Below are 17,495 nucleotides of genomic sequence, written 5' to 3' on the forward strand. Positions count from 1 at the left end.
GTCAACATATTCTGTTACACCAAATACACAAAATAATGATCTTTAAAATAGCATCATATGACCCCTTTAAATAGCTTAGACTGTTACAATAATATATATATATATATATATATAATGAAATCCTCATTCAAATTAGTCAAAATATTTAAAGGGGGAAATTTATCATTTTAATCATAATAATAAAAAAAACATATATATAATAAAATCTGTGAGTCTTTCTGCTTAGTTTTGCGGCATATATTTCACATGTTCTAGCTTTGAAAAATATTGACCTTCCTTCCTTTTATAGTGCGTTTTATAAAATAAAAATTCCTAATTGGGCAACACATGTTCCTTTCATTATCCTGTCTCCTTGATATTAGTCAGGAGGAAAATGAGATATGCATTGTTTCAACTTCACATGTAGCAAATGCAATTCATTCCTCCCACTGATTTGACAATGGGGGGTTTGTCATTTTCACAAATGATATCAAGTGCACAGTGCCAGAGGAAATACCCCTCCTTCAAAACAGAGGAATATTTCCTTCATGAGGTTACTCATTTCAGTTAGTTCCGATTGAAAATGTTTTGTAGAATATTATTTATTTTTTATAAGTGCATTTTAGTATATATTTTGACTGACAGTCTGCACCTTTTATGTTTCAGGAAGCAGCAGTTGAGAGGAAGATCACTGACTCATTGTACCCTGGCAGCAGTGGAGGTTCATCCAGTGGCCTTTAATTTCAACTACACAACTAGAGACATTAAGCCCTGTCTGGATATACCATATACTTGCCCGAGGAGTTTTTTTGGACCTAATCTGAAACAAGCAAATAAACTATGCCACTGTGATGGTGGGTTAGAGATCATATCACTGGGCTTAAGCCACCCAGATAGCCTCGGTCAGTAATACAGGGATAAGGAATGAAAACTACAGAAACCATTTGTTTAAAATCCAAACATATGGACTGAGCACAATTAAGCCTTGCTTGAAAGTTTAGCGATTACAATAGCCGCAGTCAGAACATTTGGACAACCTTTCAGCTGAATGTGTTTTTTCATGTGCTAATGAAACGACAGGAAAGCACCAAGCACTCCCCTTCATCTTAACATTGTTGAAACATTTTGAGAGCAAGGGCTACATGTGCCTTTAAAGAAACAGTCTGCCTCGGGGAGATTGCGATAAACTCAAGGGGCATGTTTTGGTGACTTTGACTCAAAAAGAAAGACAAATATCTGGATAAGACATCGAAAACAGACGCAAATAGAACAGAGGACAGTTTGCCAGCTTTTGCCGCATTTGCACAAGAGCATATCCCAGTTGTGAAATTTTCTTGGCACTTTTCCATGGGAACTGATCCAGGGTGCATTGAGAAGTACCTCCAGGGAGGTCTTGTTAGAGTTTGAATAATATTGTGTGGATTGAAAGCAAAAGTACATTTCTCAGCTCATCTCTGGGCGGTAGCGCGTCTACTCCGAAGGATTACCGTGAAGAAAATGTCCAGCAAAATGTAGAGCTTTAGTTTAACTTTGATCCTGCTTTTGATCTTTGTTTCTTCAAAAGTCGGGAAGCATAAAACAGTCAGCGGATCCCGAAACCACCTCTTACAAGTCAAACTTACGCCCCAGCTGAGAAAAAGAAAGCTTTTGTCATACCCAGGCAAGTGTGCCGGCTAAAAGGGGGCTCAGCGAAAGAAGAGAGTCTCTTAAGCAAGGACGAAGTGAGGCGGGCTGGGATGGAGTGCAAGCATGAGCCTGCTAGAAGAGGGGACAGCTGGGGTGGGCCTACCACTACAACATCCTCCACCCTCAACAAGACAGGAGCAAACACGTCCCTGGAGAGGCACAGTACTAACAACTTGGAGAAGGATGACCACCACTGTGGGGTCAAAGCAAAGCCAGGCATGACGTCCTGCCAGATGGAGCGGAAAACAAGTAAATATTTTCTTCCAAATCTTGTTTACAGCTTTGAATCTGAAGAACATGATATTTTATAGCATATTACAGGCTGCTTTCTAAAAAAATAAATGAATGAATGCAAACACTGAGTTTATTTTTTGTTGTTATATAAGGGTTTCCCATACTGGGGTTTGTGATTTGATGAAAAGCTAATAATTAAAACATTGCGGAATTGCGTAAGTGCATAATTTAAATGGATAAGTGAGTCAGTTCAAATTTCGAGTTTTTAAAAGTATAAAGTTAAAAAGCTAATAATTAAAACAAACTAATAAAAATAACATTAATGCAATTAAAATAAAACACTTGCTAAGAAACATGCAATTGTATAAGTTTCCCTGGACGTCATGTGATCATAAACCAACATCAGGAAACTTGTTGTTATAATGTATGTAAATATTTTAGGTCAAAAGTTTCAACTGACAAAAACGTTTGGGAATACCTGTATTATATGATTAAAAAAAGAGATGATAAGGTGCGATGACAGACATGAAACTAGCAAAACTATGTAGGAAATTGGTTGCAATGGTTGCAAATTGGGACAATGGTTAATTATTTACATTTACATTTAATAATTTAGCAGACGCTTTTATCCAAAGCGACTTACAAATGAGGAGAACAATAGAAGCAATCAGACGAACAAGAGAGCAACAGTACAAGTGCTGTGACAAGTCTCAGTTAGTCTAGCACAGTACACATAGCTAGGGTTTTTTTTTTAATAGAATGGAATAGAATAGAATAGAATAGATTAGGTAAGTGCTATACAGTTTAGTGTCATTATACAGTGTCTAATTACTGCAAAGACTGCAGAATGTTGTGATTAACCAATCAGAGTTGTGTTCAATAGTGTCATGTAATAAATTTAAATAGAAACATGAGTCAAGACAAATTTATTCTTTAAAAGTTGAATGCTTTTACAGACAGAGAGACATAAGAACCATCAGATTGATAGACTGATGTAGCTGCTATCCCCTAACTGTTTAGACATCAGTTCTTACTAAACCCTCAGTGACACATTTGTTTCCTCACAGACACAGATGAGCCGTACAGTAATAGCTCTTCAGTTCATATACCCACTGACCATAATGCTCAAGCTGTGGGTAATGTTATCTGGAAAAAATGCATAATAAGGTTTGCAGATGACCAGGCACCCATTGCAAGTGCAGTAAGCGACAGTTCACACCAGTGACTGTGCGACAGAGGGGTTTTACAGCCCTGCTGATGAGAATTCAGACCCATTTCAGATGGTCCAAAACTGTTTTTGCAGAATTTATGAGGTTGCTGTGGTGTTGTAACAGCTTTGGAGTGTGTAAAATGGCGAGAGAGGAGGATGTGGAAAGGCTGAGATGGAACAGCTACCATACCATTCCTAGGAAGAGACGCTGAAGTAAATGTCAGCATTTTCTCTCTTTTTCTTTCATTCTCTCTCTCCTTGTATGGGATTGATGTCTCCACACAGCAGCATGATTTGATGAGATGCAGAATGTTATGCTTTTCTTTCTTGCATTTCCAGATGCTGATAGCATGAAATCGGAAAATGATACAGTGTGGTCCGAAAGTTTGAGAGCAGTTTTTTTTCTAATGTTTTAAAATTAGTACAATTTTAAATAATAATAATAATAATAATAATAATAATAATAATAACAATAATAATAACAATAATAATAATAATAACAATAAACAGTAGTAAGAAATTTTAATTCTACACCGTTTTTTAGGTCATTAATCAAATTTTGCAATTTTTTGAGGTTGAACCTAAACTCTTTTGTACAATACAACAGTCAGCACCAGAGATCATGACCATCAGCTTTTACACATACTTGTATAGTTTTAGTGCTGCTGTCATTGAAACAAAAGAGGACTTAGACATTCAAAAAGTACTAAGACTTTCTGAAATTGATGTAATGGTAACTCATTAACTTTTCGCTTGGAATTGTTTTGCTAATAATATCATTTGTAGTAAATCTCTTATTGCCACTGTATATGACAAATGCATTAATTTCCATGTTCATAACTTATGATTTAGAGCTGCAGGTCATATGTTTAGATACCTTTTACAGAAAATGTTAATAATTAAAAAAGTGATTCCTTGTATCCCTTTAATGATGAATTATTCATTCACTTATTTTTTAAACCAAATTTTTTTTTTTACAAAGCATGTAAAGAGTTCACACAATGTACACAAAAGTTTGAACAAACCAAAACCGCAAAAACAACAATAAATAAAGAATTAATGCTGGATGGGATCCTACACAAAGTAATACAATTCAGTGAGGAAGTATTAAACAGCCTGTCTAAAGCCAGATACAGTGCAGAAAAAAGGACTTATATACCCCACACCTTTTCTGTAAACTGACTCATTTGGAGTCTTAAACTGTGTTATCTTTTCCATCACATCATTTTTCATCTAGCAGCTTCTGCAAATTTATGGCCACAGCTGTAGGTTTTATAATAATATAGCAGGTCAATTACAAGGCATTTCTCAGCATCAGAACTGATCTGTATATGCTATTCTGTGAATGTTGTCCTACTTGAGAATGAGGTAGCAGAGTAAGAAGGGTCTCCTAGTACAGGTTTTGTGGACAGTGATGTGTAATTGCACATTCATGGTTTGAAAGTTCTCAAACCTCTCTGATCTCATCACTTCCACATTTCCCAGAGGAAAACTGTCACTTTATCCCATCTTCCCAGTGAACCATAACATCCGACAGGGGAATCTGACCTTTGATATACAACCCAAGGCCTGCCAGGTCCCCAAATCCTCAAGCTGTGAGGGAGTTTCCCTCATCTGTCCAAACTGAGAGCCCACATATCGTACACAGCTCGATGCCAAGGACATGGGAACATTATTTATGTCCCTGAATTCCTACCACTACTTCTTGGTTTGAGGAAGATCCTGTCTTTCCCTTCATGTTAATGAGAAGTTAAGCATGAGTGTTATGATTCAGGTAGGATGGATCAGCTAAGCAAGCAAACCTCTGCGGCCTAAACTGAACTCCACCCTTGAGGCTCAGGTGTCCATCCAACCAAGCGAGCGTATTTGCCGGATGACTCTCCCCGCTGACACCCAATCCTCTGAAAGAGCTGACACACTGATTCTGTTAATGAGAAGTTAAGCATGAGTGTTATAATTCAGGTAGGATGGATCAGCTAAGCAAGCAAACCTCTGCGGCCTAAACTGAACTCCACCCTTGAGGCTCAGGTGTCCATCCAACCAAGTGAGCGTATTTGCCGGATGACTCTCCCCGCTGACACCCAATCCTCTGAAAGAGCTGACACACTGATTCTATACATGACACTGATGAAATGTGGCCACTTAATTTGGCGTGAAACAGAATGTGCGAACTTACAGAATCTGTACGTGATTATTTAAGTACATCCAAGGCCGTAGAAGTCATAAATTTGAATCGTTCCTACATCCATGATCTCTGGTAATGAACAACGGTTACGCAAAAGGATAGTTCATTGACAAAATGAAAATGTTTTCATTATTTGCTCACGCTCATGTAGTTTGAAACCCACATGATTTTCTTCTGTAGAACACAAATAGAGATGTTTGGCTGAAAGTCAGGAACTGACAGCCTCAGTCACCATTCTCTTTCATTGCATATTTTTTCCCATTAAATGAAAGTGACTGAGGCCATCATTCTGCTTCTACTTTAGTGTTCCACATCAGAAAGAAATGGGTTTCAGGGTCATAGAGGTTTGGAACATGAGGGTGATATATAATTTAATATATACTTAAGAGGGTTGAACTACAGCTTTAAAAACAACCTACAAAACCACTACTAGAGAAAACATGTGTCTAATTGGACTTCTGGCTCAAAACCTCATAGTTTCTGATTTCTGACTGTCCCTTGTGACAACCTTCCCGCGTGACAGCTATAGCCCCGCTCTCCAGATCTATTCTGTATCCTGGTTCTTCGCTGTTGAATTTGGAGTGTACCAAACGTCTGCCAGGAACATTGCACAGCATAGCCATCCTTTAAAAAAAGCAAAAAGGAAGCGCAAACCTCGTCCAGTGCCCCAGCCTGCCCGCCTCATACTCGATGAGCATTTGGAGCGCGCGAGAGATCATCATTCGCAACGACACGAAATCCGATCCAGGCTCGCGCTGCTAAAGGGGGAGTGGAGGAAACACATGAAGTTAAATTAGAAAAGCTCGAGAAGCAGCAACAAAAGAGACTGTATGCAGAGTTAATTAAGGTAAGAGAAGTTTAGTTTGACACGGTGCTTCTGAAACTTAAAAAAAAAAAAAGCTTAGATTTGTGAAAGGCATGTGCTGAAATCATGTTTAAGTTCTGAGGTTTGATGACATAGATCGTTTAAATTATATAATGTGATGCATCTTCTTTAAAGCGAGAAGAGAGCAATATTTTACAGTGAATGCATGCTGCTTTAAAAGACAATGCAGACTGGTTGCCACTTTGGGTTGTCTTTAGGCATAAACAGACAATAGGCTTTTTTGAATGAATAGAACAACTTTGTTTTGAAGTTAAAGTGACAAATTGCTCTTTGTGGATTTCAGACATAATGTTTTTAAAGTTATTTTTTGTTTAAACTAAAAAAAATGTGTATAATCTAAACTGTGCTTCATGTGGTAACATCTAAATTAAGTGGTTTCATTCTAGAAAAAAAAAATTTATGTGACCTAATTAACCTAGGTATTTTTTTGCACATTACCATATTTTGTAGTGTATTTATCTATTTTAAAAGTAGAAAGCAGTCAGTGAGTAAAGTCATAACTGTATTAAATGAACTTGTATTTAGGTCTGGCTCTGATATGACATGGGGACATTTATAAGAATAAGGAAGAAATTAAAACTGCAAATTTTTGAAAGTACTTGAAACTACTTTGGTTGGTGGGAAATCATGCACATTAAATTAAAAGAAAAGAAAGAAAAATTAAGAGAAAAGCTGCATGTGTTTTTATAATTATCAGATTTTGCTCCAGGTTTATAAAAGAAAATCTTTTTAAACACCGTAAAGATGAATGTCTCTAAAGAAGGAAAATGGAAAGCTTTTTATCACAGTGCTAGAGGTTGTGTTGCATGGCCTGACTAAATAAAGAGGCATTTTTGCTGGTGGAATGAAAGGCAGATGCACATTATTCATGCTCTATTATAATTTTATGCCATGTGATATAAAAGCTCCTTTGAGTCTGGCAAACTTGCACATAAAACAAACGGGATAGATTTAGAACTCTTGCTTTTTTTTACTACTTTTTTTAACTCCCATTGTGGCTCTGGCAAGACAAAGACCTACCTGCTTGGATAGAGAAAAAACACTCAACAAATTGTTTTCAGGTTTGCTGCCAAGTCTGAGGTTGAAGATAAAAGCAAAGAACTACCTCAGGGAAACCTGGAGTGGTTAATTATTCAAAGGTCTATTAGGGAAACAGATTGTGTTTATGTTGTACAGGTTAACCACACTTACATTAAGAGAGTCAAGCCGTTCAGCCAGTGATGTAATTGTAAGCAGTCTGTTCCTCAGGATGTAATGTTCTGGTATAAGATGTTGAGGGTTTGTGTTTTAAAAGTTGTGTTCCTTTCCTGAGGCAGTCATTCTTTTGTAGGCAGGATTTTCAAACACACTTGTTTTATTTACTGAAACTTTGATGCCACAGTATGTCACTGTAGGTCAAAGTTTAAGCATTTAAATGTAGAGTTGTCTCGTAAGTGATGATGGAAAGGCATGAACCTGTCGGCATATAAACCAATGGCTCCTGTGCCTCAGAGAGATTTCTCAAGGCATGCTGCAGTCTCAAGCAGGGAATTTTCTCGGCAGTTGAGGAATGCTAAGGGAGGGACTAGAGCCCACGGTGAAGGAAATACTTTCTGCAGCTAGGAATGGGGCTTTTTTGCCCAGTCAATAAACCTTTGCCATTTTCAACAAATACATAACTGTTTTAACATCCATCTTTGCCAACCTATGGGTAGAACTGCAAATATCAGCATTAAGATTTATTTACAGGAGGTTTTTAGAACTATAAATGTGTGAAAGCATTGTACGGTCTACAAAAGTTTGCCCGCAGGCTCTGTGAATCACAGCAAACTGTGAAAAGAATAATTTTGACCACAAATCCTTGAACTTTATATGACAGCATTTCTTTTATAAGTCTGTGCGCAAAAAGGACGACAAACTAATATGATTCATCTTTTTAACAGGGTGACTCATGAAAGCTAGAATTACTTGAAAGACATATAATACTCTTGACTTTTAAAATAATTATGATTGAGACGGCAATGGTGAGATCATGAAATAAAATACAAAGCAGGCTAATATTTGCCAAAACCTGTCCAATTATTCTGTCTAATAAAAAAGGCATGTGATATTATATACAGCACCCTTTGTTTGTTAGGCTGAAACAATTAAGTGCATTTAAAATATTGTGAATACTTGGTGGGTTGTGCTAAATTCTACAATTATAACCTGGGTCGAGCAATACTTTGCTTTGTGAACTGAAAAGCACTGCAAATGGCATAGCTCTGAATGTGTTATATAATTTACATTTTCTCTTGAGTTGATTGGTGTGTTTTTCTACCATTACAGACCTCAGCAGAAGTGCCAGTTTGTCAGAGAAGGAGCTGAAGGAGGCACGGACCAAGAGTCAGATCATTGCTGCTCAGCTCCAGGCCAATTCCAACTCTAAAGGCGTCCAACTTTTCAACCGGCGCAGACAGAGAGTGAACGCTTTCACACTTGTAAGCGTCAGAGGAGGGGGAGTGGAGGCATCCAAGAATGTAATTGATTCATCTTTTGAAAGTCCACGGACATGGAACAAACATCACTTGACTGAGGACCAGGACAAAGAGTTGAATCGTAAGAACCTCACGTGGATGGCCGACAGAATCCGCAGTACTGGGAGTGACATGGAAGATGCTAGTGAGGTTACACGGGAGGATGTAGCAGAAGAAAGCGGCCAAGACATACACTTTCTCCCTGTCAATGAGAAGGATGAGGAGCTCTCAGAAGACCTCACGGAGCATGTGAAGGAAGAGGTTACTCTTAGAAGTGATAATACCCCTGCTGTTATGGACAGAACTGGTCAAGATGAAGCTGAAGGCAATGGAGCACACAATAAAGAAATCCCAAATGGATACAGTGCACAATGCAATGGAAAAGCAGGTAAGACAGTGACTAAACAGCCCACCATCATGAACAGAACAGCTCGCCCATTTTTCTCCCCGACAACAGTAGGATCCTCTGAAGCTACAAGTCCAGTCATGGACATCCCTTCAGCCCCATCTGATGACTCTACAACACACTTTGAACCTTCAACTTACCCAGTGCACCCAAGACCTGTTTTCTCTCCACCACTACCTCCACCTTCATATCCAATGCCTCCTCTGCCCAGCTACTCCAGCCCTCCTCCACCTAACACAGCCCATGCTCCCTCACCTCAGCCTTCTTCTTACATCCGCCCATATGCCCCCAGGCCTACATTTGTCCCTAACCTTATGAGTGAGAAGAGATCTGTAACTCCCATCAGATCGGGCATCCTTGACGAGGGCCAGGCTCGCAGAGCAACCCGCAAGTCGATGTTCACATTTCAGGAGAAGCCAAAAGTGGCTCCGAATCCCGAACTCCTGTCCTTGGTGCAGTGTGCAGATGGAAAGAAGAAAAAACCCCAGCCAGATGCAGGGCAGGAAGAGGAGCTGCTGTCTCTCGGGGCTGAAGCCTCAAACTTCCTGGCCAAGGACGAGGATATTCATGAGGAAGCTGCGGTGCCAGAGTGGGCCTCGAGTTTGAAAAGCTCCAGGACACGTGCCAGGATAGAGCACAAGCCTGAGCAAGCCCTGACCAATGCTTCAGGAAAAGGAGCCGAACTGTTTGCCAAACGCCAGTCGAGGATGGAAAGGTATGTCCATGACAGCAAGGACCCGAGATCTCCCTCTCCTACCATGTCCTTGCCTCCTTCGTGGGTGTATCCATCCAACATGCCCGGTCGAGTAAAGGCCATAGTAAACTCCTCCAATATAAGTACACAAATTTCAAAAACACTTCAAGCTCAGCAGGCAACTCAGAAAAAGACTGTCCCTGCCAAAACGCCAGCACCTGTTCCGGCTCCAGAAATACCCTTGGAGAATGGCTGCACTAAAATCGAGATGGAGCTGTCCAAACATCAGCCATACCAGCTCAACTCATCCCTCTTTATCTTCAACCCAATGAAAGATCCCTACAGCACTCTTCCCAGAGCCGCCCCGGCTCCTAAATCTGTCGTGACAGCTCACTCCTACTCCAGACAATCATCCCTTCCAACAAGCCCATTGCCATCACACTACAGCCCGTCTGCCACCTATCGGTCAGCCCATTGCTTTTCGCCTCCTATGACGCTCAGTCCCATCAAAGCAGGCAGTGTCAGTTCCCCAGTATCACCTTTAGCTCCAGATCGTGTGGCTTCACCTCGCTCTGGCGTCCAAGCTCCACGTCCCACATTCTCCACCAAAAAAGCTGGTATCAGCCCACAGGTGTGGAAACCCTCTTCATTCTTTTAAACCTTTCAATTTCTGCTCTTCTTTGCTTTATGTACTCTTCAGACCAAAGTATAATGGAAGTAAAGTAAAAGGGACACATATCAGACTGACTGTCCACTTAGAAGTAGCAAGAGAGCAGTAAGGTTCTAAAAAGTAGCTACAGGAAACATGAAATCTAGCACTCTTGGTCAGGCCTGTTTGTTTATTGTTTTTTTTGTTTTTTTTAGTTTTGCAAGTGGAAGCAATAAATGTCAGGTCCTACATTTGCCTGTAAAACTGACTTAAATTGTAATTCATAAACTGGCCACCAGAGGGCCATAAATTGAACCTTATTTATTTTTCAATTAAGACATTGTAATTTAATACAGCTTTGAGTTTCAGAACTACAGTTTATTCATTTTTGTGCTGATGCCAGATATATTTTAGGTACAAAACCAGTGTGTCATTTTCCAACGCTTGCCTCCAAGTTTTCAGGTTGGAGTTGGTACAAGCTCATAAGCAGTTTAGCAGATGGTGTTTTGCATTTTATGATGTACGAAATACAATTTAATATGAGTAGGATGGTATGAGAGCCTCTTCCTATTATGACACATGTACTAATTCTTTATCTTAATTAGTTCTGTGTGCTTTTCTTTGATTTATAGTTCCAGTTTAAAACTTGCATATTGCACACAACAGTATGTACTTAATGTAGTGTGCATAAACTCCTGTATGTGCTACTGCAGGGATCTGATTAAACAAAGCCATAATTGAGTTTAATGAAGTCATTCTGGATTCTTCTCTTTCAAATGATTTTGTCTACTCTGTTTCATTAAAGCAATGAAACACTCAGTTTCTTTTCTGTCTCTGGTTTTCATACTTTATTATCTTCTTCTGTTGACTAATTTGCTGAATTTCCTGTGTGGATTTCTTCATCTATTTTCAGCATCCCCTCTAATCAGTTGTTTCAGTTTTTGTTAGTGTCTATCCTAATCTTCAGCGATAAGGATCCCAGGCCGGCTTTCCGGAGTCGTTTTTATCTATACACTTGTACCAACTAAACAAAAATATGCATATCAGAGCCACCCGCCGCGTGGTGCTCTGACCCAAAATGAAATTAGAAACTTTTTTGTTTTTAATGCTGACTAAATATGTATGTGCCCCGCACATTCCTGGCCTGCCCCCTGAAAACGCACATCTGAGCCAAAACAGGCCCCTGTGGGCTTGAGCTTTAGGCTAGCGGCCTGACCTCTGGCCTCCCTCATGCTTGGAAAAACACATTTGCTGGAGGTGAAAACATACCCAGCAGTCTCAGCAGTGCAAATGCATATCTCAGTAAAGGTTAGTGGTCTTGGCAGCGTGTATGCAAGCGATCTGAAGATGGCATGATACCCTGGTGTGCTGGGAAACTACTCAGATATTGGACACTAATAAACAGCTCGATGTAATCACAGGGTGTATGAGAAGGCCTGATATCGATAACATCACATCTGAAGCTGCATGCAGTGCTGCAGGAGATGTTTCAGTGGCGTGTTTAAAGGCTAATCTTAACCAAACGTGTGCACAGTACCTGGCATGAACTTGGAAAGCTTGGATTTTTGAATGGTTATTGGATCTTTGGATCCAGGATTGTTCTGCTACTCTTGTACCTCAAGTGTGATTATAAATGTGTTCCTGTGCATTCCTCACTGTCTACATTTATAACAAACGTTGCCTAAAAAAATTAATCATAACAAGTTATACAGGGCTCAACAATAAGGATGGTGTGCTGGCCCAGTGTGAGTTTTGGTCTAGGTGACTGAACTGTCACATGTCCTATTGGATCAACGCCATATATATATATATATATATATATATGCTTTATACAGAACAGATTGTTTTAAAGCAGCTTCACAGTAATAAACAAGAACAGAATCAATGATGCAAACTTCCAACCTGGGACAAATTAAAATTCTGCTGTAAAACAGTTCTAAAACAATAGTGTTAGACAAAAATATATACTGTACTAATAAATGTTAAAAAGTTATTTTTTAAATATTATAAAATAAAATATTTAAAAATTATAAAGCATCAAAATGTTTCTATTAAATAAAATATAATTTTAAAATAAATATTAACTTAAGTCACACATTTTAAATACAAACTTTTAAATAAAAATTATATAAACTGATAAATTACAATTGATTTCTGTTGAGGTCAGTAAGAATGTTGGCAAAGCTAATAGAAATTCGAAGTATGGCAAACAGAAAAATCCTTAATGTTGAGCCCTGTTATTATTCAGCGTGTGTGTTTGTGAGTGTATTTAGTGATATAGAGACACTAAATTAAAGTGATGTCTCACCTCTAAAAGTAATCTTTTCTTATCTTTTGTCTTATCAGATTAAGGAGGAGACCCCGGCACCATTCAATAGCCCCGGCTCCACCACCCCAACCTCCAGGACGCCCAACCTCACTAGACGCTTCACCAGCCCTGAGATGCTTTCTAGCACTGTCTGGTCCCCCAGAAGCCCTCTAGTGACCTCTACATCATCCAGCCCAATCTACAAGCCCACACCCATCTCCCCCTCACCCCGGCCCATCCATAAACCCGTCACGACATGCCCTTCCCCAAGCCCTATCCGCAAGCACATTGCAGCCACTGCATCTCCAGGTACCATCTTCAAGCCAACCGCCACCTCTCCTGTATCTCCACACTGGGAAACCAGGTGCCAGTCCCCAGCTGTCAGCCAGGACACCAAAGCCAACCACCGCATTTTGGCCAAAAACATCATCAATGCTGCCAAGCGGAAAAACAGTCCGTCTCCTGGGGCACCGAGCAGCCGCAGTCTGCCCATCTCCCCAGTGAACAGCGGGATCGTGCCTTACGAACACAAACCAGTCAGTCCATTTCAGCCACGGATGCTGGGGGCTCAATCGCCCACCCTTACCAGTCCCTCTCCCACCCGCATGATCCACTCTCCAGTGCAGTTGTACAACGCCCGCTCGCTGACTGACTCTGATGCCTCGGTCGAGTCTGAGGATTCAGGTCTGCGCTCTCCTGGAGTGCGCAGCTATAATACCTGCCCCCGTGGCTGGACCGGCAGTCTGCAGGTGAAGAGGGGAGGCGTGCCCGAAGATCTGTAGGAAGCATTTAGGGATGATTTATACTTCAGCCTGATTTCGTTGTAGACCAAAATGTCCCTTAAATATTGAATGTAAAGCATTGTGGATTTTTCAGTACATTGCATACAGTACAGTATGTTACTATGTTGACTCTGTGATGGACTCTGTTCATGTTAAAGAAATACATTGTCGTTCAAAAGTTTGGGTCAGTAAGTTTTTTTTTTCTCCGCAAGGACGCATTAAAATGTTTAAAGTGAGAAAAAGGGTTTTTTTATAGTTAAAAAAAATCCAGTAAATAAAATCTAATAAATGGTGTTCTTTTCTATTCATCAAAGAATTTTTAAAAACATGTATCATAGTTTCCACAAAAATATTAAGAAGCATAACTGTTTTCAAAATTGATAATAAAAAGGAATGTTTCTTAAGCACCAAATCAGCATATCAGAATGATTTCTGAAGCATCATGTGACACTGATGACTGAAGTAATGGCTGCTGAAAATTCAGCTTTGCTGTCACAGGAATAAATTACATTTTAAAATTTATATTAAAATATAAAAGTTATTTAAAATATTATTTAATATTTTTGATTAAATGCAGCCTTAGTGAGCTTCTTTCAAAAACATTAAAAATCTTACTAACCCCAAATTTGTTGAACGGTAATGTAGTTGATAATTGAAAAAAAAGAAAAGAAAATGCTGTCATTTACTCACCTCACATGTTTACTCAAACCAGTATGACTGACTTTCTATCATGGAACACAAAATGAGATGAATGTTTACATTTTCAAACAAAAGTAAATGAGGCTGATGCTGAAATATAACTAATACGTGACTATTATGTTGTTGTTGTTGTTGGAGCGTGACCGCATCTGTAAAGAAAGATTTTATCAAGGTCATATGATCTTGCAACAACATGAGGGTGAATAAATGAAGACTACATTTTCATTTTAAAGTGAACTGTTCCTGTAAAGTTACATCTTGGTCTCATCTCTGCAGCTGTCTGTAATCTAATGAAGAAGGCATTACATGGACTCAGAAAGGTGTACCAAAGATAAAAAAGTAATGTGCAAGACTTTTCAAAGCAGTATTAGTTATTAACCTCATTTTTTTAATCTACATAAATATAAAAGGGATTGTCCCTTTTGCTTTTTTTGTACAGTATGTTCTGACAATGTCACAATATTCGTAGGTCCGACTTGAGTCAAACTTGGAAGGAACTGACTGCTTATTGCTGATTGTGAGTTAATTTAGATGTAAAGACAGAATGACACAGCAAGGTTTTATGGTATGAGAAGGAATGGTAGGAAATTCTCTACATTACGTATAATATAAATGGAAGCTGCTGGTGATTTGAAATCCAATTTCCATATTAGTTTAGTGCTGACATACATGAGGGAAATAAAATGGTCTGATGCACAATGGGAGAAGTGAAAAAATAAAGCATTAGGAGGTTTGGGCAGTGATTTCACTTAAAATGTAGGAAAGATTGAATTTCAGTGTTCATTAATGCACCTTGCTTAGATGGCTATTAGTTATATTTCCAAAGAGGGCAAAAACAGGAGAAGAGATAATTCTGGCTGAGCTTATATATAAGTTAAACTTCACATAGCATTTCAGTTTATCACGTAAAAGGGACTGAAGTAATTCTGGGTTTAAGGTGACTGACAGCTCTGTTGGTAGAGTAAGGTGAGATAATTGCTTTTTTACACATTCACACAAATAAATATATTTCATGGGGCACTTGTAAGTTTTATCATTTATTTAAACCACCTCTGACACTGTCAGACTGTCTACAGCATACATTTACACTTGACTGGGAAATTTCTGACAGTACACACTATACTGTGTGGTAAATGGTAATTCACACTACTTAATACCGAATGTTTGTCTGTCGTAGTTCTGAAATTACATATTGAAATCTGTCTGAGCTGATCACTAGCACTCATTTAAGGATTGAGTCTCAAGGGTCATGCATACCAAGTGTAGTCATGTTAGCCTGTGCTCAAATATTGGATCACCACACATGAGAAAATCATTCTCTGTGTTGGTGCATCAGCAGATTTTTGAGTATTTGCATAGGGGAATTTTGATTGACAGGGACATCAGCTGTAAAGTGACTCTGCACCTTTGGTGAGAAAAATGTTATCACTTTCACGGATGCTTTACAGCCCCTGTGTACTTGTGTGATCCTTCATTTGCATTATGCTTGATTCAACTTACATATATGATTTCTTTGAGTTTTGACATCATGTCTGAATAACCAGCCATCCTCAATATTATCTCTGTCTGTTCAGTTCTGTTTTTAAATTAAGTGAATAAACACAAATAAACAATGTCATCTTCTTGGGTAGGTTTTTAGAAGGTTTTCATTTCTTGATACATTTTGATGCTGAAAGCACAAACTGTAAGTTTATTCATTACAAATGCACACAGTTTTACCTCCCTATAACTGATTTCCTCACTATTTTAGAAAAACGCACATTATTATAACCAGATACTTTATTATAGTGTGATTATAGGAAAGCGATGTAGTTTATATTCTGACCTCTTTTACTGATACATGGGAGAAATATTTTACATCAAAAATGTAGGATATTATTATTGTTATTATTATTACTACTACTACTATTTTCCCCACAACTCAGAATTGGACAGTATAGACAAAGTCTTAAAAATAATTTAATCTAGTCTGTGAATTGCATTCATACACTAGAATTAAGTAAAAATTATTTAATCAAAAAAGTTGTGATGTTTCTTGAAGAGATACAGGCAGCAAAGACCACACACAGATGCCTGGTCAATACCGCCACCTATAGGACCAAAATGGTAAACTGGTTTCATCACTACTGTATCCATCGCTGCAGACTCAGGATATGAGCTCAAAAGAATGTCAAATATTAATTATACAAATACAAATATAAATTAGTCATTATTATATGAAATAATTTGGGGGGGGAAATCGGTAACGACCACATGTGTGCAGACATTATATACACTGTGTGTTTTAGTATTCAAATTATGCAAACCTTTTTAAGGCTCAAAAGTAGTTAATTATTACATTATTAATTTTGGATTATTTCATCAGTACCGCCAACATGGTCCCCAGTGACGTCAAGGAGCAGTTTGTTCTTTTGTAAACAGCCTTTTCATGATAAGAGAATAAAAATGAGAAATAAAATGGATTGTCCATGAGCTACTATGAGCTCTCAGATGCATGTTTATTTCCTGTTTAGAACATTGGCTCATGTTAACAGGGTAACATACTTCACATTCTCCAGAGAGACCATCAGTGCTGCATAGATACTGCATAGAAAGAACAGCTCCAATGGCAGCAATAAGCGACGATGAATAACAAAAACAACCGGAAGTGACAAAATAAAATAACCCCTCAGCTGTCTGTAAATTGTAATTATTTTACATGATTTAACGGCATGGTTGTCAGCATTTACCATAGTGCCAAAGTATACAGTTACAGCAGTGTAACGGACAATAAAACCGACAAAGTAAATACAGAAATATAGAAAATGAAGGGTAAATCAAAAGGAAAGGAACAAAGTAAAAAAAAAATAATTATATGAATTTTAATGAATTTACATAGAAGATAAGAAATATGCAAAATGTAGTCTCTTGTTGCAGGGTGTGAAAAGGTTGGGGTGGTAGTAATAATAATACACAAAATAATAATAATATACTATGGTAATAATATGCTAAACTCAATAGTAATTATATATAATTTGATATTTATATTTATAGGTAGGCCTATATAAACAAGTGTTTACAAATTCATTAGGAGTTGGTGTTTGGAAAAGCACTGTTTACTCAAGACGACCTAAACAGATCTCAGAAATACTTTAAAAAGGTGAAAGACGTTGTATATTTGTGCAAGACATTGTTTATTTCACACTGACTTGTTGGTGAAATAAATCAATAATTCATGGATACTGGCGCTGACAGGACTTTTATTATGACAGCTTGTTCAGTTGACAGTGAGCTCGTGTCGCG

At 38.4% G+C, this 17,495-nt stretch overlaps 1 protein-coding gene across 1 annotated transcript; it reads left to right on the forward strand.

Moving 5' to 3' along the window:
* Positions 1–1,706: 1,706 nt before the first annotated feature.
* On the forward strand, positions 1,707–13,743 carry LOC107653319 (synaptopodin-like). Its single transcript, XM_016440001.1, has 3 exons — positions 1,707–1,914; positions 8,488–10,406; positions 12,771–13,743. The coding sequence occupies exons 1-3, from the start codon at positions 1,716–1,718 to the stop codon at positions 13,512–13,514; spliced, it is 2,862 nt and encodes a 953-aa protein (XP_016295487.1). The 5' UTR covers positions 1,707–1,715; the 3' UTR covers positions 13,515–13,743.
* Positions 13,744–17,495: the final 3,752 nt, after the last annotated feature.

The sequence above is a fragment of the Sinocyclocheilus anshuiensis genome, unplaced genomic scaffold (genome assembly GCF_001515605.1).
Source record: "Sinocyclocheilus anshuiensis isolate Anshui unplaced genomic scaffold, SAMN03320099.WGS_v1.1 scaffold103, whole genome shotgun sequence".
Classification (NCBI taxonomy): Eukaryota; Metazoa; Chordata; class Actinopteri; order Cypriniformes; family Cyprinidae; genus Sinocyclocheilus; species Sinocyclocheilus anshuiensis.

What these genes read in the sequence shown, in the direction of transcription:
- LOC107653319 (XM_016440001.1), top strand. Translation starts at nt 1,716, where the DNA reads ATGGAGTGCAAGCATGAGCCTGCTAGAAGAGGGGACAGCTGGGGTGGG. An exon ending in CCAGATGGAGCGGAAAACAA is followed by an intron (nt 1,915 to 8,487) that starts GTAAATATTTTC and finishes CTACCATTACAG; the next exon opens with ACCTCAGCAGAAGTGCCAGT. An exon ending in AAGCTGGTATCAGCCCACAG is followed by an intron (nt 10,407 to 12,770) that starts GTGTGGAAACCC and finishes TTGTCTTATCAG; the next exon opens with ATTAAGGAGGAGACCCCGGC.